Raw genomic sequence first — 27,384 nt, forward strand, 5'->3', positions numbered from 1 at the left:
CTCTTTTCAAAATTCAGCTCAGCTTTTCTTTTTAAAAAGTCTCTGATTTCCCTTCTTCCCCCTCCAGTAAGATACTGGATGCACTCCCTGCTTTCTCTTTGAAATGGTCTCTCAGTGGGAAGGAAGGGAAAAAAAGGTCATACTTAAGCTACAATGATCTCAAGATCAGTCAATTTACAAAGCATTTGGGCTGGCTGCACATTAGAACATAGGTTCTTGCTCACCTTGTGGGGCTCCAAGTGCAGGCTGGTTCAGTACTGATCCCAGAAACCAACGTTCCCCCTCCTCCCCACATAGAGTGCTCATCTTCACCTGAGGCAGAGACAGGAGTGAACTTGAAAGTCCATGCCACTCGCTGTATCATTCAGCAAAAGGTACTCATCCTGCAGAGATGCACCATTGCCCCACTTTGGCCCTGCTGAACTCAAGCACATCATCCCAGTGGTACTTAAGTCCTGCTTCCGGGGCAGTGAAACTCCAGGGGAATTCTAGCTTTAGAGAGATACAGAGCCCAGTTATCATATATAGCTGGCTTGGTCATTGGCATATCCCAGTTCTGCATTTAAGCATCTGAGTGACCCTAAGCTTGGAAAAAGCTGTGTATTTTGACCAGCATTGAACAAATGTAAAACATGATTCTCTACTGATAAGTGTTTCTACCAAAACACTATCATAGGGTTCCATGTTTATTGCATATCAGTGTTTTCCCATAGCAAATGTACACAGCTTATAAAGTAAAAATAAATATTTAACTGTCAGCCCTGCTAGTTAATGCAGGGCTTGTCATACATCATCCACAGTAATAATAGACCCACAGACCAAGTTTTGCTGCTGTACAGCAGTGGGGCTAATTCACCAGCCAGTATATCAGATGACACTCCCAAGAACAGCAGGATTTCAATCTCTTCTCGCTTCAGGGTTGAGTTTTATTTCTCCATATCAAAAACAGTTCAACATAAATCAAACCAGGTTCCTTCCACTGAGGCAGCATTTCCTCCAAGAACTTACCTACTCCCTGCAAGTCTCACTCTCAACTCAGTGGCTTGCTGGCCTTTCATCTAAAGGCCAGGTGACCTGCAGGCCACCACCTGGTCTCAGGCCCATCCCTTGGGAGGCAGCTCATTGGTTACAGTTAAGGCGAAACCTGACTACCTTAAAGAAACATCCCACCCTATGACAGCTAGTAACAGCTGTGTCTAGGGAAAAAAATGCTTTTTTCCCCTTTTAAATAAATTTAGTGCAAGTGAAAAGTCCTTTTTACTTATAGAAAAAGCAGGGTGGGCAGTGGCACTGCAAGCTTCTGGGGCACCTCCCTACAAATATACCTCAGCCTTGACACACCATCCATAGTAGTAAGAGACTAAGCAACTGTGCAGGTGTCTCCTGAGCCAGAACTAAGACATGACGATGAAGTACTGAGGGAAGCTTTCACAAATGCTGCTTGGATATCGACCATGTTCTATGGTTAATTACAGGACTTCACTCCTCCAGGACAGATCATTGTAATGTGGCAACTGTAATGGGCTCCACATTTACTTTAAAACCGTCAGGTCAAAACCCTAGATGGCACTGGCATGTAACTGCACAGTGCACATTAATGTTACTGGATGTCAAGTGGCCAAACTCCTTTGCACTGTTCTGGGGGCTTGATCCTGAAATCATCTGTACACATCTCAACAGATTAACTCCACTGACTCCCTGGGACTACTGGTATGAGATGGACTATGCATACTCAGAAGGGCTGCTGGTTCATATGCTAATCCTTTACATGTCAATACCTAATTACAACACCTGCTGCATAGTACTCCTTTAAGGTCCCTGATAAATAATTAAGATTTCCATTGAAAGCCCATAACTTTATTTACACAGGAAACAAGTAACTTGTGTTCTGCTGGGACCTCACCATAGAATGGAGAGTTGTCCAAGAGTTTACAGTGCACAAAATTCTTGGAAGTGTCACATTAAAAGCAAATTAACACAGTCTTAAAACCCAGTTATAGTACATCTCTCTCACCTAGACACTGTATTGGCTGTGAAACAAAACATTAGATGCCAGGCACTGCATCACATTATGTAGCACATTGTTGTTTATTTTACTTTTTTTCTTAATAATCCTAACTCATTGCGGTTAGAGGAGTGCATACAAGACATACCAAGAAAAGGACAAAAAAAAGTGTCACTATAAATCATTGTATTCTGCTACATTTATGACCACATCATTGTTGGTTTGTTCTTTTTTTTTTTTTAAGGTTTTTTTCCCAGCCAAGATCGTGTTGTTCAAAGAGCAACCTGCACTTTTACAGGAATCTTTCAAGACAACTAAAAATAAAGGTGAACACAGCCATACAATGGACTATGTTAGTAAATGAACATATTCAGCTGCACTAACAGCTTTCTATTAGACTCTTTTCCATTCAGAAAAAACAAACAATCCACAATCTTACAAAGACAGTAAGAAATCTTACTGCAGAATGATGGGAAGAAAATAGGTTGGTGGTTTAAAAAAAAAATTAGAGGCCATATCTCCAGGTGGTGTAAATCACTATAGCTCCACTGATTTTTAATACTGATGATTTACACCTGCTGAGGTTTTGGCTCTGTATGTATATCTATTCCCTGCTGTGTTGCCGAACATACCAGTTACTTGTATATAATAATAAAACCAAGGATTTTTCTCCTGTCCGTCACACGATGCTCTGTCTGCTCACATCCACGTTGTACGCTGATGAATTTGAACAACCTCGGCCAAAATCTATGAAAATTCCTTCAGAATCAGAGTCAATTGACTCCAAAATCTGGTCCACTATATTCTCGGGGCTGGAAGAAGGGACTAGAATCAAGGCAGGGTCCCTGGCCAGCTCAAAAGCCTTGTTTTGATCACCCATGGTGTGAAAGAGTCCTTGCTGTTGCTCAACTGCATTGAGTTTGCTGGAACATTGCACTGAACTGGCACTAGGCCTTTCTTGTTCTCCTGAGAGTGAGCTCTTCGTGGTTGTCATAGAGCTTTTGGAACCATTGTCCATGATGGTTGTGAGATTGGAGTACCCTTGTAGCTCCATGCATGAGGTCATTTCAGAAACGGAGTGCCTTCGGATGCCAGTTCCATTGGCTGCAATACCCTCTGTTTCATACTCGGCTACTGGGGTCAGCAGTGGGTTATTGTAGCTTTTCGATCTCACCACGGGGTTCTTGGCGAGGATGTCACCTGATTTGGAACGTCTGAAGAACCGCTTCTCTGTAAACAAACACAAATCTCAATTAAAATCTCTGAAGTCTATGTCTTTAATAGCACTGCCAACCCCGAGCATTCAAAAATAATGAGTCAGGGCCCTAAAAACATGAGATTGGCACAAAAACCATAAGCTTTTTAAAAGAATCGGTGTTGGATTCTTTTTATTTACCTTCTAGTTTTTGAGCCTGTAGGGATCATATCTTCAAGCTTTATTCCACAACCATGAAGGCTAGAAACTTACTTAAAAAAATAAAGCTGAGATTCTCTAATATTCACACGATTCCAAGCACTAGGGGTTTAAGAAGAATGCCAAATACTGTGTGACTTGTGATAAAATTGCCAGAGTATGTGACAGTGCTTTTATTTAATGACAAACAAGGACTGAAATTCTGTTCTTAGACGTGCATGGCTATGGATGTGACTGGAAGTTCCCCACATGTAGGGAGAAGAGAGGACTGGAGTCAAAGTTTACTGTGAGGATCTGAGACCCAGCTTTTTCTCTTGTGTCTGTTGCGGCTGAGCTCTCTTCTGGTTTAATTGAGCTTCTTCTTTCACCAAACGAACTCCCCCAAGATGAGCAAAAACGTGCATTGAGAAGATGGTGCTGCTAACTATAAGTAAGCTATTTAATGATATAAAATCCATCCAGAGCAGTTATACACCAGTCACCTGTCCTCTGAAAAAATCAAGTCCCTTTAAGGAAGCGTTTCTCAAACTTCTGTACTGGTGACCCCTTTCACATAGCAAGCCTCTGAGTGTAACCACCCTTAAATATATTAAAGTGTTTTTAATTTATAACACCATTATAATGTTGGAGGCAAAGCGGGGTTTAGGGTGGAGGCTGACAGCTCACGACCCCCCATATAATAACCTTGCGACCCCCTGAGGGGTCCCGGCCCCCAGTTTGAGAACCCCTGATTTAAAGCACCCCAAATGTGTAATCACTTTGAAAAATCTTGGTTTAAAAACTTAATTTGAGATTACACGTACTGCCATGGTGCTGTGTGACCCAAAATAATATCAGAACCTATCTCATGACTGGGATAAGAAATCTGAACTCGGTTTCACAGTATTCTAGATTTTTACAGCTAGTTGCTAGAATTCAGTTAATCCACAGCTCCATTTTCATTCAATGACCACTAGGTGGCAGTAATTTTATATTACTGGCATTACCTAAGAACCTTTTGGAACTGTGCCGTTTTCATGAAACATTCATACAAGATTGAAATAATTATTAAGCATCCTTCCAGAGGTTCCACTGTTCTCTTAGTTATGGGCCAGATCCTGGCTACTACTCAGGATGCTTTGAGCAGGAACAATCATACAGCTACTGCATCTGATCTTCAAACAATTGTCCTGCTGCTCCTGTCACTTCACCATCTCAATGTATAGGGCTACAGCTGCGGCAAAGAGAAACTATGCACTAATGATTCCTCACCTATCAGAATGTGCCCATGGGGCTTTTGACAGCTAGGCATAAATAAAGGCTTACGGCTGCTCTGATTTAGTACAGAGACCAGGTCCAGGTCTATTAGCTCCAAGACAGTAGACACTTATGCTTTTAAATCCATTGAACCTGGGTTCAGTTCCAGCAGATGACTCAGCCAGTACAGATAAGGCCTTAGTGCTTCAATGTTTGGGTTTCAAATAGAGTAGTGGAATATTTATTTATTTTAAAAACTCTTTCATTGGAATTGTATTAAATTTTTGTGGGAATATTTCTATTGTTCTTGTGTTTTGTAAAAGCTGATGTTCAAATTATGTCAAATCTGGGGCACTATGATGGATCCGCTCATCAACAGACTACAGCTCCCCTCAGCCCTATCTCCATTGCACATCCCCTTGCTCCAGGTCCGATAAGGAAGTGGTTCAGTTCTGATTGGAAGTGGCAGCTGTATGGCTAGTGAGGTGCTGCAGGAAAGCTGAAACAGCTGTGGCTGGGGAGGCAGCCTGTGCAAAAGGGCCCCAAAGGAGAGATATGATCATTGCTCACTTTGAACTGTTTAAGGCTCTGTACCTAAGATATCTGCCACCTTTCCCTTTTCTGCCAGGCCTAGAAAAATACCCTGGACCTTAGCCATGTGTCTGAGTGGTTTTGGGGCCCCACCAGAACTAGTACCAATGAGGCCTAACTGCTGAAGCACCTACAGTGCGTGGCTCCAAGTCAGGATCATGGGACATGCTACTGGCACCCTAGGGGCTTGGTGTAATGAGCAACCCCAATAATCACATTGTTTCATGTCCCTTTAATAGCAGTGATGAATACAAAATAGTTCTTTTGAATCATCGTTTTGTGAAGATAACCAGCCTAGGCTGACTCACATAAAATTGATCTGTTTCTTTAAATACCGTTGCAACACATTCCACTTTCAATTCAGCTTCATGTGAAAAGCATGAACTACCCTCTTGACAATTTCATACGAGAAAACGGAGCAAATCAATTGCCCAGAAAATGCACAATTTAAAGTATATCCAAACTGGATAGCAAATTACTTGTTTTTAAAACTATGGGTACAGTTGCTACTTTTCCATTCTGACTTGCAGTGCCTGTGTACTTCCCTAGAGTTTCAACAGTACAAACTACTCAAATGGAACAGCATTCAGTATTGGCCTAAGTCCACCTCTACTGACATTAGCTGGAACCTTCTATGGAAGACACTGAGTGCTTTTGATCATCCTTCACCATCATTTTCTATCCTAAACAGTTGTATGAAGTTGCTGGATATTGATAAAAAGGCACAACGCTCCACTTCAGAAATGGCTACATTTAGGCATAGTGATTGCTGCATGCACTTCTTGTATCTGCACATCCTCTCTCCTTCTACCTCACATTGTCCATAATGCACCCTGAGTTCAATTCTTCTCACTGGAAGTAGTACAGAGAGAGATGTAAACATTCATAGATTTTAAGGTCAGAAGGGCCCATTATGATAATTTAGTCCAACCTCCTGCATAACACAAGCCATAGAACATAAAAATTCTTTTATTACAAATTTTATTTCAGAGTTTCAAAAGCTGGAGGAGGCTTGGTCAGGCTTAGCTGTAATTTTCTGTGCCCCCAGCACACCATAAAGGAAACAATATGTCCCTGTTTTTCTGGCATCGACAATCACCTGTTTTATGGGCATCAGTGTGATGTATTTATAAAGCTTTCTGGCTCGCTGTCTGCACTATGTCAAATCAATGACATTTTACAAGCCCCTGTTATTCTTACCCAAAATACAAGAGGAGTGTGTGAAGGGTCCATCACTAGAATACAGACCATATGTGCCCAAGTAAGGGGAAACCACCTTCTGTATCAGAGATTCCAGTTTCAAATAGTCTTCAGTCACTCCTTTAGATTCGTGAACCCCCTGAAAAAAAGAGCAAAATGGAAGATCAATATTGTCTCCGAACGTCTCAAGCTCAAATTGCTTGGCAGGACAGAGAGGCAGCAGGTATTCTGATTGCATTAAATGCTAAAAGCACACATGCTGTATTACATTGGTTTATGATGGTTATTATTTGTATTGCAGTAGCATATGGGGAGCCCATTCATAGACCAGAGTCACTTTGTGCTGGGCACTTGTACAAACACATAACAAGACTGCCACCAGGAGCGTACAGTCTAAGGGTATGTATATCTACTGCAACTGGGAGGTGTGACTGCAGGATTTGCAGACCTACCTGAGCTAGCTTTGATTCTAACTAGCTTCAGTAATAACAGCAGTGAAGCTGCGACTGCACAGACTAGCCCCGCCCATACTCAAGTGGCATCCTTTGTGCTTTCTAAGACCTTGTCTACACTTGCAGTGGTGTGTGGGGTGCATGTAGTTATATGCTGCATCCACACTCACTGGAGAGTGTAGCTCTCCACTGCTGGAGCCTTTCCACACTGCCCTCCCCGCCAGAGCCTTCCTTGCTGACAGAGACTTTCTCTGCAGTGGGGAAAGCCTCCAGCAGCGAGGAGGCAGTAGGATGCTACACTATGAAAAATAGCAGTGTAAATGAGGGAGACAGGGCTTGGGTGTGTAGAAAGCCATGTAAGATATATACCCTGGGAATCAGTAATGCAGGGCTCGCTACTTTGTTCATCTAAGCAGTGCCTCATCATTTACACTGCCATTTATTCCCATGCCAGTTAGGCGTGCAATGTCTGTACTCCACACAGTGCCATAGACCCTGTCCTGAGGAAGCAAAGGTTTACAGATTCTAAACAAGGGCCCTGCTCTACGTGGTGCAGAGCATCTCATAAAACAGGGGTCGGCAACCTTTCAGCAGTGGTGTGCCAAGTCTTCATGTATACACTAATTTAAGGCTTCACGTGCCGGTAATACATTTGAACGTTTTTTAGAAGGTCTCTCTCTAAGTCTATAATATATAACCAAACTACTGTTATATGTAAAGTAAACAAGGTTTTCAAAATGTTTCAGAAGCTTTATTTAAAATTAAATGCAGATCTTATTAGTTTAGTGTGATCCTTGCTGAGTTTCCAATGTCTGGTGGCACCTATTTAGATACTTTAAGCTGCACACAGGCTTCTGAGTTATAAGTTGGTAACTGGCTGGCAGGAGGTCAGTGGCTGATCCGCAGTTGAGGTGAGTGGAGCTGGCGGCTGGTAGGGCTGAGCAGGGCCAGAAGCCTGGACTCTGTCTGGCAGGGGGCCTGTGCTGAAACTCCAACTGGAAGCAAGGTGAGTGGGGCTGCAGGGACTGCAGCTGGCAAGGAGCCAGCAGCCAGAACCCCAGAGCAGTGGGGGGCTGACCGCCAGAGCTCTGGGGTTTCCACCACTGGCTCCTGCCAGCTGGGGTCTCAGCCTGTTGCCAGCCTGGGGTTCCTTCCCCCAGGCCAGCAGCGGGTGCTGAGTGTGACCTCAGCAGGGAAGGAGCCAGCAGCAGGAACCCCAGAGCAGTGGTGGGCTGAGCAGCTCAGCCCGCCGCCGCTCTGGGGTTTCCACCACCAGCTCCTTGCCATCTGGGGTCTCAGACTGCTGCCAGCCTGGCGTACCTTCACTCAGCAGGTGCTGAGTGGGACCAGCGGTGGGACCCCGGCTGGTAAGGGGCCAGCAGTGGGAACCCTAGAGCGGTGGTGGGCTGAGCAGCTCAGCCCGCCCCACATGCTATCAAAAATCGGCTCGTGTGCCACCTTTTGGCACGCGTGCCATCGGTTGCCAACCCGTCGTAAAATGTCTGATGCCCTCAAAATTCCTAACATTCATTGATAGCTTCACATACTGCAAATATTACACCAAAATTCATACATCAGGGTTTTGACAAACCAGCTGATGCATTTGTTACATGGACATTCTGACTCTACAGCCACTGGCTTCAATGGGAGCTGCTCACGTACAGCAGTTTGAGAATCAGACCTATAGTCTCTCAGAAACCAAAGCAGAAGAACAGACACTGCGGATCATGATTAAAACTGTCACTGTATTTTTTTTATTGTGATCTACAAGCACCGCCTGACTGAATGTTTAGTAAAACCTTGTAGATGTTGCTTTAGTGGCCAGTACCACAAGGTGTCACTGCCTCTAAAGCAATACAAATAGGACTGTGACATCTAAGAGAAAAAAGTAAAACATGGAACTTCTTAAAATACATAGTCAAAGTTTTTTATGATTTTCATGAAAAATACTTGTAAGAAAGTGTTGTTTCTAGTCTTCCACGCGCTCTGCCCTCCTCTCCCCCCCAAATCTTGTCACTGTTCAGGAAAAACTCCCATTCAAGTCAGTCACGGTGAAGTTTACACCCATGACAGAGGCTCTGTGCAGAAAGGTGAATTTCACTCTTAGCTCCTGACCTTACATCTACATCTGTGTCATGAACTCCTGCACCTGCCTGGAGGCCCCCTCTCCAGCTTCACTGGGGTTCCACATGGGCATAGGTTTGTGCCCACACAGATCTCATGGCAGGATCGAGAACTTATAGCATAAATTTTGAAGCCAATGTGAGTTTTGCCTGAGTAAAGATTTCAGAAATCAATCCAGTATTACAGCGTGTCTCTGGTGTAACCCCGAAATAATCATAAAAACATCAATAAACTGTTCTCAAAGGAAAGCAAGGAAACAAACATGCAGATTGAACTATTAACTCTGAATGAATTATCCGTGGGTCTCAAACTGTGGGTCACGACCCTGTTTTAATAGGGTTGCCAGGGCTGGCATTAGACTTGCTGGGGCCGGGGGCTGAAGACGAAGCCCAAAGGCTTCACCGTTGGGTGATGGTGCTCAAGTTATAGGCCCCACTCCTGGGGCTGAAGCTCTTTGGTTTCCCCTCTTCCCCTGGCCCCAGCCGGGCAGCGGCGGAGCTCAGGCTTCAGTCCCCCCTTGTAGGGTCATATAGTATTTTTTGTTGTCAGAAGGGGCTCACGGTGCAATGAAGTCTGAGAACCCCTGAATTACACAATGGATACCCTTTCTTCTGTTCATGAAATGATCCCCATTTTTATAGATGTATTTGTTATCTGTCAATATTCACCAAATAGCTTCTGAGAACAAATTTCAGCCTGTAAAAATGTCTGTGAATGGTTCACTTCATTTCTTTGCTACTTGTACTGTGTGATTAATAACTGAAGTCACATGTTATTACCTCTGCTCCCTGATTGGATGACTGAAAGTTTTTAAATGATGAACAAAGAGCAAACGGAGCTGCATCCCAATAAAGAATAAACTTCTGAGATGAATTTCTCCTTAAATATTCATGCAGGTTAAATTCTGTGAAGCTATCGGGATTCACAATCATTTAAATAACTATAACAGAGTCCATCAGCAATCCGAAAACTCAGTGTGACCTCATGAGTAACATCAGAATGAACTCACCATGTACATTTGCAAATTTTTTTTTTACACTATACAACCAATTATAATGTGGATATCTGAGCAAAAAGAAAATAAGAGGAAAAACATTCAAAAAGTTATAATGAGAGAGGGAGGGAAACAACAAAAACATTAGGTTAAATATTAGGAAAACTTTCTAACTATAAGGCTAGTTAAGCACTGGAACAGGTTACTAATGGAGGTTGTGGAATCTCCATCATTGGAGGTTTTCAAGAACAGACTGGACAAACACCTGTCTAACTCTAGATCAGTGACTCTCAATCTTTCCAGACTACTGTACCTCTTTCAGGAGTCTGATTTGTCTTCCGTACCCCAAGTTTCACCTCACTTAAAAACGACTTGCTTACAAAATCAGACAAAAATACAAAAGTGTCACAGCACACTGTTACTGAAAAATTGCTTACATTCTCATTCTTACCATCTAATTATAAAATAAATCAATTGGAATATAAATATTGTACTTATATTTCAGTGTGTAGTATATAGAGCAGTACAAACAAGTCATTGTCTGTATGAAATTATATTTTTTACTGACTTGGCTAGTGCTTTTTTATGTAGCCTGTTGTAAAACTAGGCAAAAAGCTAGACGAGTTGATATACCCCCGAAAGATCTCTTGAGTACCCCCAGGGTATCTGTATCCCTGGTTGAGAACGCCAAAGCACTTGCAACCCCTCCAAGCTTGGTATTGTCTGCATTTTAGAAGTGTACTCTCTATGCCATTATCTAAATCACTGATGAAGATATTGAACAGAACCAGACCCAGAACTGATACCTGCAGGACCTCACTCATTATGCCCTTACAGCTTGATGGTGAACCACTGATAACTATTCTCTGGGAACAGTTTTCCAACCAGTTATATGCACCCACCTTATGGGAGTTTGTTTATGAGACGGCCATGCAAGACAGTATCAAAAGCCTTACTAAAATCAAGATATAACACTTCTACCACTTCCCCCTCTCCACAAGACTTGTTACCCTGTCAAAGAAAGTTATTAGGCTAGTTTGACACAATTTGTTCTTGACAAATCCATGCTGTTACTTATCACCTTATTATCTTCTAGATGTTTGCAAATTGATTGCTTAATTATTTGCTCCATTATCTTTCTGTGTACTGAAGTGAAACTGATTGGTCTGTAATTCCCTGAGTTGTCCTATATCTGCCCTTTTCCAGTCCTCTGGAATCTCTCCCGTCTTCCATGACTTTTCAAAGATAATCGCTAATGGCTCAGATATCTCCTGAGTAGGAGTTGACTGAGGAGGTATCTGAGCCATTAGCGATTATTCTCCAATCTTGGCGGGAGAGTAGCAGCCCTAATACTCTGTTGTAGCACTGCTATCTCCCCTGGGATTGGAGAAGGATTCTGCCTGCTGTTTTAAAAGGCACTTGAAAAATATGATCAGTTCACTAGCACTATGCGATCTTCTCTCCTCCCACAAGCCCTTTCACAACAGCATCTGACAGTTCAATTTCACCTCCAGTTCAGTCACAAAGTTCCTTCTTTCACTTGCAAGAACTAGAATGACATTAATCTCCAGCCCCCATTTTTACTTTAGTTTATTTGCATCCCCACTTTTTAAGCATGGAGACTTCAAAGTGCTGTTATCTTTGAATGAGGTTAAACCTCCAGCTGGTTGACACAGGCAGCAATTAGTCTTAGCCCTCAGCTCTGTATTCAGTCATCAGACATTTTTCAATACTTTTTGAAAAGCCATAGAGCACCTGGCTCCCTCCGGAGATGTGATGACCTTTCTTTTATTTTGTCTCTTGGCACAAATACATTGTTACCACCTGCAAGATCCTTCCTGCACAAACTATTGTTTCAGATCTTCCTGAATTCTCTGGGAGGGGATTGTGCCTTTAGAGATTAAACAGCAGAATGTATATATATTTTCAGTGGTGCAATTTGTACGTAGCCTCTCTTAATACCAGAAGTATGATGGACTTCAGGCTATATGATAAACTTGTAAAACTATTTATTTTTCGTGTGTGAATAAGTGCCAGATTGAATGCTCCAGAGCCCTGTATTTATCCAAAGAACAGGCACATAAGAACATGCATAAGCATGTGCCCTGCTCCACCAATATTGGAGGGACCTCCTCGATGTGAGAGGTGTTGTGGTATCCGTGTGTGAGGGGATGAGTTATCCCTGGACTAGAGCTTGATTAAGCCACATGCGGTGATGAGTCATTTTTGAGCTAGGCTCCAGCCAATCCACAAGTCAGGAGTTGGTCTGGTGACTCTTAGGACAGATATTCAAGCCTCACAGGAGAAACAGCAGCTCAGCCTGCCCAGCATCACTTGGAACTCTCCCCTGCCTGATAGTGAGGACAGACTCCACAGGCTTCAGCCTGCTGTAACCTAGCTCCCAGCCCTACTCTTGCTTTCCTGCTCCTGAGCATGTCTCCTGTTTCTGGTCTGGCTGCCACTACACTGACCACTAGTCATGACTTCCACTGCTCCAACCACTAGACATGACCCTCCATGTCTTGCTTTCTGACACCATGGTGCTTTCAGTCCCAGGCCTCTCTGTGTCTGCCAGCAGGGCCTGCAAGTACTGTCAGTTGGTCAGGTGGGTGAGGTAATATCTTTTAGTGGACCAACTTCTGTTGCATACAATTGGTCAGGTGACATTTGTCCACTGAAAACTGGATGCAGAGGACCCAACTCATTTCATAAGGATCACCTAAGCACAAGATCCTTAGTATCACTCTGGCACCTATGGAGGCAAGTGAGCCATCCCTGTGCTGATCCTTATGGCTTTTGGGGGACAGCTGGCTGTTCTAACTTGGTTAACTTTCTGGAAAAACTATGAAGACCAACTATTTCCTCTGGCTTCTGTGGTGGGCTGAAGGCTGGAGGGGTTTGGTTTATATTTAGTTGTATGTGGGGCTGTCCATATTGTATATTTTCATGTATGGATAGGTGACTACAGAAATAGATCTATAGTCAGTGTACTCTCAACTGATCCACTGAAACAAGTAATGTATCCATTTAATTATGCATGTTCTTATCCTGGACACTGAGCCATGTCTGGAGTTCTTTACTTCCAGAGACAAGTTTCACTTGTCTTACAAATATACATGGGAAAATGAAAATCCAGAGACCTAACTCCTAGAATATTCGAGAGAGAGCGCCCAACAAAATGTGGAAACCACCAGCTCAAGACTGCAATAACCTGCTAAGGAGTGGCACTGCTGGTGCCAGTGAACGGGTGCTGAGAGGGAGGATAGATGGTCTTGTAGTTAAAGCACAGAACTAGGGCTCAGATTCAATCCCTGGCTCTGCCAGGGACTTCCTTTGTCACCTGGGGCACATCAATGGATCTCTTGCTGCCTCCGTTCCTCATCTGTAAAATGGAATAATACTAACTTTCTCCCACTCTTTATCTGTCTTGTCTGTTTAGATGGCAAGCTCTTCTTTACAACAGAGTCTGTCTCACAGTGTGTGTTCGTACCCTGCCTAGCACAATAGGACCAATCGTGGTTTGGATCTCTAAACACTACTGAAATAAAAAGAACTACCAATATTAAATATCCTGTGCAGCCTGATGTCTACAGCCTTTCAGGGGAAAACACAGGAGATGGGGGAGAGAGCTGGCAAAGGCACCTCAATAAAGTCACTTCTTTGAGGAGAATGGAAACACCGTGTGTGAAGAACATTATCTTCTTTTAAATGAAGTGTGTATAGTGCAGTTTATTTATATGTTGATGTATGCCGTTAATTCCAAGTTAACAAAAAACTGTTAGCAGTACTGTCCACCCCGAGCACTGAAAAATCATGAGTCAGACCCTCCTTGCTCCCAATATCAAGAGATGAAAAAAACCTCACAATTTTTAAGCCAAATGATACATTTATTTTTTTTTCTTAGGGTTTTTAGCTTTTAGGGTACATTTGAGTCACACTTTCATGAGAGCTAGAAACTTGCTATTTTATATATATGAAAACTGAGATTCTCACGTAATGACTTGACTCCAGGAGCTCGGGGTTCAAGAAAACACCAAATATTACAACACTCATGAAAAAATCATGAAAGTTGACAACATAGTAATAATCTCTTACATTTATATTTAGCCATTTTCAAACAGTGAGATCTCAGAGTGCTTTGCAAAGATTGCTAGATACTGGAATGGCTTCAGCCCGCATTGAAATGCAGCTACCTCTGGGACAGGGAGCAGCAGCTGTGTAACAGCACAAAGCAACAAAGGATAACAGTTTACAGAAAGTGAAGAGCGAGGAGACAGATCTTCTGTGGGTGTAAATTGTCATAGCTACAGTTTATACCAGTGCAGTATCAGCCCACAGGTATCTAATTGTAAATGGAGGGGGAATTTAGTTAGGCAAGATGCAATAATCCAAATTGGGGTTTGGTTAGTAACACTGCAGGTTTATGAGCTGGGAGTATGGAAGCTGGGAGTCCAGGATGCTAAGGAGCCAGAAGCCTGGGCTGCTGGGTGACTGGGCTCCCCAGTAGCCTGGAGGAGCATAGCACATGACCAGGTAGGTATCTGAGGGAAAAACATTGTCAGAAAATTTCTGACCAGTTCTAGATGTGACACACAAGCAGAGTGAACAGAGTCATGGTTTGTGTCTCCCATGTTAGTGCCAATCACGTGCGGCTCATTACAAGGACGAAAGAAGACAGAGGGAGCTAGCTGTAAGCTGTGTTCTAGTGAGCAGACACAGAACTTCTCTCCTCTGAGGGGAGCTGATCTGCAAAACCCTGCGCGTGCAGAAGGGAAGATGGTTTATTTTATTGTGCACCATTTACTCTGTGTAAAAAGGGACCAGTTTTAGCTTTTCTCATCCAGTGGACAAGAGTTATGCTATTTAACACCTAAGGGAAAGGGATTGCTACACCCCCTGAAAAAGGGAACTAATCATTATCTATATTAGGGAACTTGTTTTATGAAGAGGAGACAAAGGCCTAAGTATTTCCCTTGTGAGGGGAAGGCACTGGTGCTGTAACTCCTCCCAGAGTCAGCACTAAAAGCACTGAGTGGTTCTGAGAAGTGGAGTTTGCTGCACCAGCCCCTGTATGGTTGCTTTTTGTGAATTATTGCCTCAGTGAGCCAGGCCTTTCCAAGCCCTGGAATCCACAGTGCGGATCATCTCATTGCATGGTTCCCATTTCGCTCATTTGTCACTGCACAATATCCCTCCTCAAACAAATCCCCACACACAATTCATTCTCTCCACTGAGCACAAAATCAAACCCTAGGCTCCATTCGCTCCTCACCACACATCACTCTGTGCCCCCATAATCAACCCCCTCTACATTTTGGAATAATAGTTTCTAACCAGAGTGCCTCAGTACGATTAATATGCTTTGCTGCTTTCTTTTGAATGATCCTATAATAACCCACATCCTAAATGGGAGGCCACTGCCTACTGCTCTTCACTCCACATACATAACTCAGTTACATCTGTCTAGGCAAAACAAGGAAATATAAACAAGTGTCCTATCCCCCAACACATCTCACATAGCTCATGTTGTGCTTTTTTGGCCCAAGTAATGGAGCGCAAAAGTTCCAAGCTTCAGCTCAGATACTCCTCATAGGCATGGTATTGAAAGGAACGGTAAAGATCCTGATTCACCTATGTGGGGGGCGTTTAGCATTAACAGGATACACTGATCAGAAAATGATGGATCCTAAAAATTAAGTGACAGCCACCATCTTGGCTAACACCAGGGACTGATTTGGACATTGAATGTACCACTTGAACTAAACAGCCAGGCTCTCAAAGTGAGAGCTGTGACAGATCCTTATTCTCTATGGTACATCTGAGTGAGATGCACAACATACATGGACCAGAAGGTTAGCTATGAACAGAACATCCGTCTGCTCCTTTCGCTTGCTCCTCCTGGCTTCATTACACTGGTGCTCAGCTTTTGTCCACCACCCCACCCCTCACATCTTGGGTCTCACCTTCCTAACCCCACTGGCTACTTCCTATCCCCTAGCTTGTCCCAGCTACCTCTCACCACGTCTCAGCTCCTGGCTCCCCCTGACTTCCTGGCTTCTTCCCCAGGCCTCAGGCTTCCTACACAGCTGCTCCTTGGATTCCCCCTCAACCCCTAATGGCTGGCCAACTACAATGGTGAATGGCTAGCCAACTACAAAAGCAGTTTCTCTTCCCTTGGTGTTCACACCTCAACTGCTAGAAGAGGGCCTCATCCTCCCTGATTGAACTAACCTCGTTACACACCCACACACACACCCACACACACCCACCCCCGCCTCTGGAAATTTCCACTACATGCATCCGATGAAGTGAGTATTCAACCACGAAAGCTCATGCTCCAATACGTCTGTTAGCCTATAAGGTGCCACAGAATTCTTTGCTGCCTCAACCCCTAGTTGCCTCACCATGTTAATTAATGAAAATATTAGTGAAGCACTTTTACACTTCAAGCGGTCATGGCTGATCAACAGCAACTAACTTTTGGGCTTAATTTCAAAAGGGACTTCATTTCCTAAAAAAGTGTTCTGTAGTCTTGTATCCACATTCAGGTTCAAAGAGGACTCCTCATTCAGTCGCCCTCCACTTGCCTTTTAAACATAAACTATTAAATGACCATTTTAATCACATATTGTACCAAGGACCAGCAGCTCTGGACTAAAGCTCTGTTATTACAGTATCCTCCGATTACTGGGCATCAATAGGCTGCAAGTTTAGATGCACTGAAGTGTCCATTAGACATTGATTAAGTATCTATAGCACTCTTACTTGAACTTTTATGTTTTAGCTGACTATGGAGTTTTTACAACAAAGCACCAAATGGAGATGGTCTCGGATTTCAACAATGACCAACTGCCAGATACATTTTTAATAAACCAAAGGGACATTTTTTGAAATGGCCTTTTACCAGATCCATTTGGGCAAAGCAAGCAGGAATTCCGAAGGCAGGCTCTGAGTCTTGTCACAGGAGGATGCGAAAGATGGCTAAGGGATGCAGTGCATTTTCTAACGCTTTAAAGAATGCCCAGTGCAGATCCATCACAGGCAAAAAGAAGCTGAAGCAGAGGAGAATCATATCACAGTTACCTGACAACTCTGAACTAAAGCTCAGAGAAACCATAGGAGCAGAAGCCAGACTCTCCACTATTTAAGTCAATATAGCAGTCGTGACTATTGGTGGATTGACAGCCCTGGAGAACAAAGTCCTGTCATAGAACAACAGGCTGCAGCAGTGCATGCTTCACCTCATGCTACTCCTATCAACAGGCCTCATTCCTGACCTGGAAAGGATCCACATCTAGGCATGAAAAGGTTAGTCACCTTTCAGTGCTTGGCCTCCATCTTGATCCTGCCATTGAGGGGCTCAGTCCTACAGACTGCTGAAAGTAATGGGGCTATGTGATAGAGAAAGAAAATACAAGGTAGGAAATGTTTGCAGGATCAAGCCCAAATACACTAATTAGTGCCACCAGCTTTAACAACTTTCAGCCTACAACCATCCTGCACCGAATTTCAACAGTTGCCCTAGAAGTGACTAGTAACAGGATACAGAAGCTATCTCCTGAGTTAACTAGTCCCCCATCTTGCCTTTTCTTGAACACCTATGAAATGAGGTAAGGAAGATAAGTGCTTCCAGCCTTACATAGGTTTTAAAGGCAGCAGATCCCAGGAGGGGGAGAGAGAATATTTATACAGAAATGACTGCAAATTCTTAACAGAGCAGGCTAATATGACTATCAGAAACTACAGAGATAACACAGGTTTCAGAGTGGTAGCAGTGTTAGTCTGTATCAGCAAAAACAACGCGGAGTCCTTGTGGCACCTTAGAGACTAACAAATTTATTTGAGCATAAGCTTTCGTGGGCTAGAACCCACTTCATCGGATACATGGAGTGGAAAATATAGGAACAGGAATAAATACATGAAAAGATGGGAGTTGCCTTACAAAGTGTGAGGTCAGTCTAAAGAGACAAATCAATTAACAGCAGGATACCAAGGGCAGAAAAATCACTTTTGAACTGGTAATGAGAGTGGCCCATACACACTCACACACACTTAATGATTACCTGACAGACAGACACGGGATATTAATAGCTGCTATTCAGTTATAAGAAAGATTGTCTTTTATCTCGTTTTCAGTTTCAACATGCAAGGCAGACCCAAAACAACATCAACATTAAAAACGTCTGTTATTCAGACATGGAAATTAGCATAGCACTGCTATGGCGATGCAAGCTGTGATGTACACTCTGGGGCCACATAAATAACAAGATTGAAATAAACAGCCAATCAAAGTGATAGGGATGGATTTGATCATAAGAAAAGAGGAAGGCACTGTAGTTAAAATAACATATGATGGTCTAAAATTACAAGGCTTGATTCATTGCTGTGTTATCTCAGTTTTGAGCATGTAACTTCATTGATTTCAACAGTTAAATCAACACAAAAGTGGAATAACACAAGGGTGAATCAGACCCAGAGAACTGCCCTTTTACAAATACTTTTTCCATTAGATAATTTTTAGAGTGCCAATGAAAATTATCTCCAAGGTACAGAGTCAACGCTCAAAACAAATTGCTCTCTTGTTTGAGAAACAAAAATGGAGTGTTCTTGAATACACTGTTGATGTTAGTGGAATCATGAGGCTAAATCTCCATGCAGGTTTCTGAATAGATATGCAACTGTGTATGTATTTTTCACTGTCCACTTGCTTTTGCACAAAGAATTTATTCTTATCTGGTTGAATTGGTATCTATGGTGACAGACCCAGACCAGTGGGGTGCAGGAGTCTGGTAGAGGGCAAATATACTGGTCACTGGATGAGTTTTCTGTTCCCTGAGTGACCAGAGCAGGGGCTGCACTAGAGTAGTCAGGAACTTGCTAGAACCAATTAAGGCAGACAGGCTAATTAGAACACCTGCAGCCAATCAAGGCAGGCTAATCAGGGCACCTGGGTTTTAAAAGGAGCTCTCTCCAGTCAGATGGGGAGGAGCCGGGAGCAAGAGACACAAGGAGCTGAGACTGAGAAGGTGTGCTGCTGGAGGACTAAGGAGTACAAGTGTTATCAGACACCAGGAGGAAGGTCCTGTGGTGAGGATAAAGAAGGTGTTTGGAGGAGGCCTTGGGGAAGTAGCCCAGGGAGGTGTAGCTGTCACACAGCTGTTACAAGAGGCACTATAGACTGCTGCAAATTCATAGGGCCTTGGGCTGGAACCCGGAGTAGAGGGCGGGCCCAGGTTCCCCCCAAACCTCCCAACTCCTGATCAGACACAGGAGGAGTTGATCCAGACTGTGGGGGAGATCACTGAGGTGAGCAAATCTGCCAATAAGTGCAGGACCCACAAAGGTAGAGGAGGAACTTTGTCACACTACCTTCTCAATATAAACCTCTAGTATAAAATTAAAAGCCAAGAAAATGCATCCTGAATGACTAAAGACCTGCTCCTGCAACCCTTACTCACAAGAGTACTGCTATTAAAGCCAGACTCTCATAGGTAAGGGTTATTTGTGTGATTAAAAGGTTGCAGGACTGGGCCCCAAATTTGAAGAATCAGAACATTATCTAAGCCACAAACCTTTTGTGCCTCTATACATTCTGCATTCATACAGTGCTGAAATGCAAAAGAGAGAGGGCCTGATATTTAAAGGATTCTATCAATAGGCATTGGATCAGGCCCTAAAAACATATTAAATACATTCAATATTCCCTCTTCTAAACACTCAGCCATAAAAGTTTAATGGTAACAAACCCACAAAAATTAAACTCATGATGGTTGTGAAAAGATGGAATTTCCAGTGGCTATTGTTCACAAGTGATATCACTACAACATGATTATATTAAACAGATTCTTCTCTGTCTTCGTAATCTTTGAAACCAAGGACAACACTGGCATATCTAAGGAGTCAGTGATATACTTCTAGTGTTAACAGTTTTTTCTAGAAAATGAATGTAATTATTTACCCATGCTGAATCTCTATTGGCAGGAGATCAACAACGATTGATAGGATTACTGGTTTCAGTGATAGGAAGGAGCTCAAGAACTGAACCCTCTTGAGGGGTGATACAATGAACCTGTTAACTGCTTTCACTGATGTAGCTGCATGACAATTATACATGTACTGAGGGGGTGCAATACCAGATAAGTGGCCAGATCCACACCTGGTGTAAATCAACATAGTTCTGTTGAGGTCAATGAAGCTACACCAAATTACACCACCTGATGATCTGGCCCAGCGAAATCCAGGGCTGGAAACTTGGACAGGCCATATCTTAAAGGGAATAATAATAATTTTCCACACACATTGGGTAAAATCCTGGCCCTATAGAAGTCAGTTCAAGTTTTGCCATTGAATTCAGTAGGGTCCAGACTCCAACCAGAGCGCCTTCCATCAAGGATCGCAAGGCGTTAAACAATAATAAGTTAAACCTCAAAACTCCTCTAGGAGGAACTGTAAGCATCATTTATACAGACAGAGAAACAGAGAAGTAAAGGAATTTGCCCATCATGCTAATCAGGGGCAGAGATGGGTCTAGAAGCAAGGAGTTCTGACTCCCAGTTCCCTCCTCTAAGCATTTGTGCATGCTCCCCAGCCTGGAAAGAAACACTCAGCTACGTTCTTCTATGTTTTCTCCACTGACTCATTTCACTTTCATCCAAAGCAGATGACATTGACATTTTTTAACCTTTAGGAACTAGACTCTCAGCAGCAGCAGCAACAACAAAAAAATAGCTCCAAGGCAAAAACTAAACTTTGGCTTCTTCTCCATAAGTGAGCTAAACCTAATCCACTTACATTTTTTGTTTTTCATACTTGGGGCTCTTCTACAACCAGAGGCACCAATTCCATGGGTGCTCCAGGGCTGGACCATGCACAGGGAAAAAATGGTGGGTGCTCAGGACCTACCGGCGGCCCCTCATCAGCTCCTCCCACTCCTCCTAGTGCCTCCAGCCCAGTGGCAGCTCCACCGATCAGCCCCTCCCACTGCCTCCCCGCACACCACGGATCAGCTGTTTAGCGGCATGCAGGAAGCATTGGGGAAGAGGGGGAGGAGCGAGGATGGGGTGGAATGGGGTGGGAAGAGGTGGGGTGGGAAGAGAAGGATGAGGGCAGAAAGAGGTGGGGCAGGGCTTGGGGAAACTGGTGGAGTAGGATCGGGGCCTGAGGCAGAGTGGGGGGTTGAGCACCCCCCAGGAAAGGACAAAGTCGGTGCATATGTCTGCAACAATCCAAAGACACAAAATTATCCTTGAGCTGGATGAAGCAGAGTAATATCTTTCCAGATACGAACATGCAGGAAGAAAATAGTTTTCCCCTCTTTCCCAAAGACCTCAAACTATTGGAAGCTGACCATTCAATATTGTAAAAGTTACCAACAGGCCTCTCAGATATGCCAACATATATTTGGGAGCACATATATTGGTGCACAACTCCTTGCATGTGCAAAATAGTTGTTACAGGGCAGATTCTGAGCTGGTGTAAATCAGTGTAGCTCCAATTTAAGGCAATGGAAGCTACAGTGATGTATGCCAGCTGAGGATCTGGCCCTACAAGTCTAACTACTCATTTGAAGGTACAAGTACCCTTTCTTGCAAATGTAGACAGATGCATCCACAAACACTTTGGCCACGTTTTTAGAAGCCCACTAAAAAATTGGCCCTACACTTTCTCCTGGTATCCTGGAAAAGGCTAGTATTTGAAGCATTTAACTATGTTTGTTAAAATCCCTGCCTCTCACAATGTAGCAAGAGTGGAGTAGACATGCTGCGTATGGTGATACCGACAGAAGTAAATGCTCCAGATTCCTGCAACTGCTGCAGAAATAAAGATCTTGTCACTTTCACTTTATTCTCAGGAAGTGCAGACTTATGTCAATTTCACTGTGTGCAGTGCTATTGTAGTCATCTTAGGCCACGTCCAGACTAGGAATTAAAATCGATTTTAGATACGCAACTTCAGCTACGAGAATAACGTAGCTGAAGTCGAATTTCTAAAATCGAGGTACTCACCAGTCTGGACGGGGCTCCATCGATGTCCGCGGCTCTCCGTGTCGATTCCGGAACTCCGTTCGGATTGATGGAGTTCCGGAATCGATGTAAGCGCGCTCGGGGATCGATACACCGCGTCCAGACTAGACGCGATATATCGATCCCCGAGCAATCGATTTTAACCCGCCGATGCCGCGGGTTAGTCTGGACGAGGGCTTAGTCCCAGGATATTAGAGAGACAAGGTGGGTGAGGTAATATCTTTCATTGGACCAGCTTTTGTTGGTGAGAGAGACAAGCTTTCGAGCTGCACAGAGCTCTTCTTCCGGTCTGGGAAATACCCTCAGAGTGTCACAGCTAAAGACAAATTGGAACAGATTGTTCAGCCACTGTTTAACAGGCCACTTGCCTTCACCCTGAGTGATCCCTTGAAGTAAGTGTTAACTTCTTATGATAAACAATCTGTTCCACCTTGTATTTAGGAGTGAGTTATGTCTACATGGAAACTTCAAAGCACTGCCGAGGAAACACTTCCGTGGCAGCGCTTTGAAGTGCAAGTATGGTCATGAGTGAGTGCTGGGAGAGAGCTCTCCCAGCGCTCCTGGTAATCCACCTCCACGAGGGGATTAGCTCCCAGCGCTTGGAGCCTGTCTACAGTAGCACTTTAAAGCGCTCAGACTTGCTGTGCTCAGCGGGGCGATTTTTCACCCTCCTGAGCCAGCAAGTTAGAGGGCTATAAAACTTAAGTGTAGACAAGCCCAGTGACACTTTGAGTACACTTCCCAAACCTGAAGAAGAGATCTGAGTAAGTACAAAAGCTTGTCTCTCTTTCACCAACAGAAGTTGGTCCAATAAAAGATATTACCTCACCCTCCTTGTCTCTCTAATTTCAATATGAGCAGCTGCTCTTGCACTCTTTCATTCATTAGATGGTGACATTGAAACAGAGGCAAAAGGTAAGCACAATGGAACTCCCAGATACAGTTTATATTAAGTCAGAGAGGAGTTTTTTCAAAATGGCTTTTCTGCAGAAGGAAGGATAGCCATGGGATTTTTTCAGGCAGGATCGGGCACATAAAGGAAAAAAACAGCTTTCCCCTTATCTATGGAAATCCAAGAAAACATTTCCTCACATTTTTTTTAAACACTTCAGACAAGATGAGACTATGAAGACAGACAATAAGGAAAAGACATGAGACTGGTAAAAAAAAACATAAGAAAATAAAAAAAATACAGACGTTATACTGAAACCCTAAAAACACTAGTTATAATCCTTTAGAAGTGAGCAGCCACTTTCCTGCTAAATGGCCACTAGAAATAATGGTGCACATTTCTGCCATATATAGTTTTCAGGCTGGAGGGTCTCTGATTCCTAAGTGAGTGTCTCCTCTAGGCAGCGAATAGGACTGCAACCATTACAATTAAATAATTAATGTGACTTACATGAAACAAAGCTATGCATAGTTGGGTGACTTAGCGTGCATCTTTCATCATAGCAATATCCAGGCTAACCGATCTATGTCCCCAAATCTTTCTGAAGAGATGTTTGTGAAATAAATTTCAGGTGTAATCAGGTTGGTCTCTGCACAGACAGATCCTCGTGGACTACAGGCCGGCCCCCCCACACACTTGTATTCACATCCAATACACTATTGTAATAATTTTTTTGCAAAATATGCCTTGTGATGTATCACTTGAAAACGAATAAATCACTGATCATTAATATTCTTCCATGATGTACATATGCAGTGCGCATTAAGAGTTACGGATATAGCAAGAATTATGACTAATTATGTAAACCAGGTATGTCGGGGGGAGTTTTCAACCAGGTCTGCCCTAGACAAAGGAATGTGTTTCTTCTCTAACCAGTAGCCCGCTCATCAGGCAGAGACAATGAAAGGTACATACACATTCCAAGTAAACAAAGTTACCAAGCTAACAGCAGGAGAGAGAGAAGCTTGGTCTAATATTTACTTTTCAAAGAATATATTACAAAGGTTTATTAATCTATAAAGACATGGGACTGATACTCAAGTGATAAGCAATTGAATGAACTGGTTGCATAAAATATTACTATATAATAAAAGTGTATAGAGTGAGGCCTTTTCTGAAAGCTAATGACACACTCGTGATTAAGATAATGCTGAAATGTATGTATTAACACTATGAGAAATTATGGATACTTAATATTATACTTTAAAGTCGGTGGCCAAACAGGGAGAAAAAGGTTCCCTCCCAGACAAAGAGAATGCAGCTATCTACCTGTCTCCAAAGAGATTAAGCAAGGTGTGACCAAAACCAACGGAATCTCCATTTACACAGAAATCAGCAATGGGATAAAAAATCCACAAGGGAAGAACAGCATGAGGCCATTCCGCCTCTTGAAACAAAGAGACAAGGTGGATGAGAGAACATTTTTTATTGGACCAATTTCGGTTGGTGAGAGAGACAAGCTTTTGAGCCACACAGAGGTCCTCTACAGGTCTGGGAAAGAATTCTTTCAGGATGGGGCTTTCCTGAACCCCCACTGCTGGCCTTCAAATAATCCCCAAGCTCATCATCAGAAACAAGCTCCCCATGGACCAGAATGCACCAACTCAAAGCAGCATGAGACCCTGCTCGAACAACAAATGCAAAATCTGTAGACGTTATCTCCAGTGCCACAATGATCAATACCACCTCCTCCTAACACACCTTTCAAGATCCATGGATCCTACACATGCCTATCACAATATGTGGTGTACCTCATCCAGTGTACTAAATGCCCCAACAACAACTATGTGGGTGAAACCAGGCAATCACTATGCTCTTGAATGAACTCACACAGGAAAATGATACAAGACAAAAACACCTTATGACCTGTGGGTGAACACTTCACAAAGCTATCACTCTATCTCTGACCTAAGATGGGGATCAATATGAAAATTGAAAGGTGAATAAAGAACTCGTTAAAGGGGAGACTACAACGGGTCGTACTGAAGGGTGAACTGTCAGGCTGGAAGGAGGTTACTAGTGGAGTTCCTCAAGGATTGGTTTTGGGACCAATCTTATTTAACCTTTTTATTACTGACCGTGGCACAAAAAGCGGGAATGTGCTAATAAAGTTTGCAGATGACACGAAGCTGGGGGGTATTGCTAACACGGAGAAGGACCGGGATATCATACAGGAAGATCTGGATGACCTTGTAAACTGGAGTAATAGTAATAGGATGAAATTTAATAGTGAAAAGTGCAAGGTCATGCACTTAGGGATTAATAATAAGAACTTTAGATATACATTGGGGATGCATCGGTTGGAAGCAACAGAGGAGAAGGACCTTGGGGTATTGGTAGATCACAGGATGACTATGAGCCGCCAATGTGATATGGCCGTTAAAAAAGCTAATGCGGTTTTAGGATGCATCAGGCGAGGTATTTCCAGCAAATATAAGGAGGTGTTAGTACCGTTATATAAGGCACTGGTGAGACCCCACCTGAAATACTGTGTGCAGTTCTGGTCTCCCATGTTTAAGAAGGAAGAATTCAAACTGGAACAGGTTCAGAGACGGGCTACTAGGATGATCCGAGGAATGGAAAACCTGTCATATGAAAGGAGACTCAAAGAGCTTGGCTTATTTAGTCTAGCCAAAAGAAGGCAGAGGAGGGATATGCTTGCTCTTTATAAATATATCAGAGGGATTAATATTAGGGAGGGAGAGGAATTATTTAAGCTTAGTACCAATGTAGATACGAGAACAAATGGGTATAAACTGGACACAAGGAAGTTTAGACTTGAAATTAGACGAAGGTTTCTAACCATTAGGGGAGTGAAGTTCTGGAACAGCCTTCCAAGGGGAGTAGTGGGGGCAAAAGACACATCTGGCTTTAAGATTAAGCTTGATAAGTTTATGGAAGGGATGGTATGATGGGATAGCCTAATTTTGGCAATTGATCTTTGATTATCAGGAGATAAGTATGCCCAGTGGTCAGTGATGGGATGTTGGAGGGTATGGGATCTGAGTTACTGCAGATAATTCTTTCCTGAGTGCTGGCTGGTGAGTCTTGCCCACAAGCTCAGGGTTTAGCTGATTGCCATATTTGGGGTCAGGAAGGAATTCTCCTCTGGGGCAGATTGGCAGAGGCCCTGGAGGTTTTTTGCCTTCCTCTGCAGCGTGGGGCATGGGTCACTTGCTGGTGGATTCTCTGCAGCTTGAGGTCTTCAAACCACAATTTGAAGACTTCAATAACTCAGACACAGGTTAGGAGTTTGTTATAGAAGTGGATGGGTAGGGTTCTGTGGCCTGCTTTGTGCAGGGGGTCGGACTAGATGATCACATTGGTCCCTTCTGACCCTAGAATCTATGAGTCTATCAGTCATCATCCTCAAAGGAAACCTGCACAACACTTTCAAAAGACAAGCCTGGATGCTAAAACTTATTACTTTGCTGGACACTAAAAACCATGAATTGAACACTCATTTTACAGCTTATTACAACAATCTGTAACTCATTCCCTCCTCCTTTTTGTTCTTTGCCTGAAGAGGTGTTAACGGGCCACTCTACCTTGAATGATCCCTTACAATGTATGCTAACTATTTATGCTAAGCAATCTGTTCCACCTTGCATTTTGCTGTGGCGCTGAAAGTGCCTTTTCCAGACCTGAAGAAGAGCTCTTTGTGGCTTGAAAGCTTGCCTCTCTTATCAGACAGAAGTTGGTCCAATAAAATACTTTACCTCACTCACCTTGTCTATCTAATACCACTGGGTCCAACATGGCTACAACTACAGTGCATACAACAACTTTTCTTACAAGCTGAGAAAGGGTGTGTGTGTTGAAGTCTCTAGGAACTGAATATAGGAGAGAAACCTACTTAGGCACAGATCTTTTCCCCTAGGAAGAGAAGGGAAGCCAGCATCTTGTACTTCTGTGGAAGGTTCTGACTGAGGGAAAGTCAATCACAGCTTACAAGAAGAATGACTGGTGACAGAAACCATCTTAACCAAAGCTTGTACCTTACTAGCTTAAGTTTTAGATTTTAGATACCTGTTTTCACTTTTATTTCCTTGTAACCCTTTCTAACTTTATTCCTTTTACTTGGCATCACTTAGCTTATGTCCCACAGCTAATAAATTTGTTTTATTTTTACTATAAACCAGCTCTGTGCTGTGTTTGAATGGAAGGGTGTATTAATCCCAGTTAAGTTAATAAGCTGTAATGGGCTGTATGCTGCAGAACACACAGTTTTGGGGAAATTCAGGATTGGCAGTGTGTTGAGGTCACCTTACTGGTTGTAGCCAAGGCTAGTGGAAGCCAGAGTGGGGTTGTGGGACTGTAAACAGGCTGCTGGGGTCTGAGCTGCTGAACCAGGGCTGTCTAAGCACCCAGATATGCAGGGTACAACCTGCAT

General features: G+C 43.2%; 1 protein-coding gene across 4 annotated transcripts in view; it reads right to left on the reverse strand.

Annotated features, from left to right (window-relative positions):
- Positions 1 to 1,242: 1,242 nt before the first annotated feature.
- PRR5 (proline rich 5) overlaps positions 1,243 to 27,384 on the reverse strand; it is a 143,899-nt gene continuing 117,757 nt past the window's right edge. For 3 of the 4 annotated variants that reach the window (XM_030539852.1, XM_030539860.1, XM_030539875.1), the window contains 2 exons: positions 6,447 to 6,585; positions 1,243 to 3,235 (listed from right to left, as the gene is read on the reverse strand). In XM_030539852.1, coding sequence (XP_030395712.1) covers positions 2,685 to 3,235; positions 6,447 to 6,585 — 690 coding nt within the window. In that variant the 3' untranslated portion in view covers positions 1,243 to 2,684. The remainder of the gene's footprint in view (positions 3,236 to 6,446; positions 6,586 to 27,384) is intronic. The other variant, XM_030539866.1, reaches the window with a different exon arrangement.

This window comes from Gopherus evgoodei, chromosome 1 (genome assembly GCF_007399415.2).
Source record: "Gopherus evgoodei ecotype Sinaloan lineage chromosome 1, rGopEvg1_v1.p, whole genome shotgun sequence".
Classification (NCBI taxonomy): domain Eukaryota; kingdom Metazoa; phylum Chordata; order Testudines; family Testudinidae; genus Gopherus; species Gopherus evgoodei.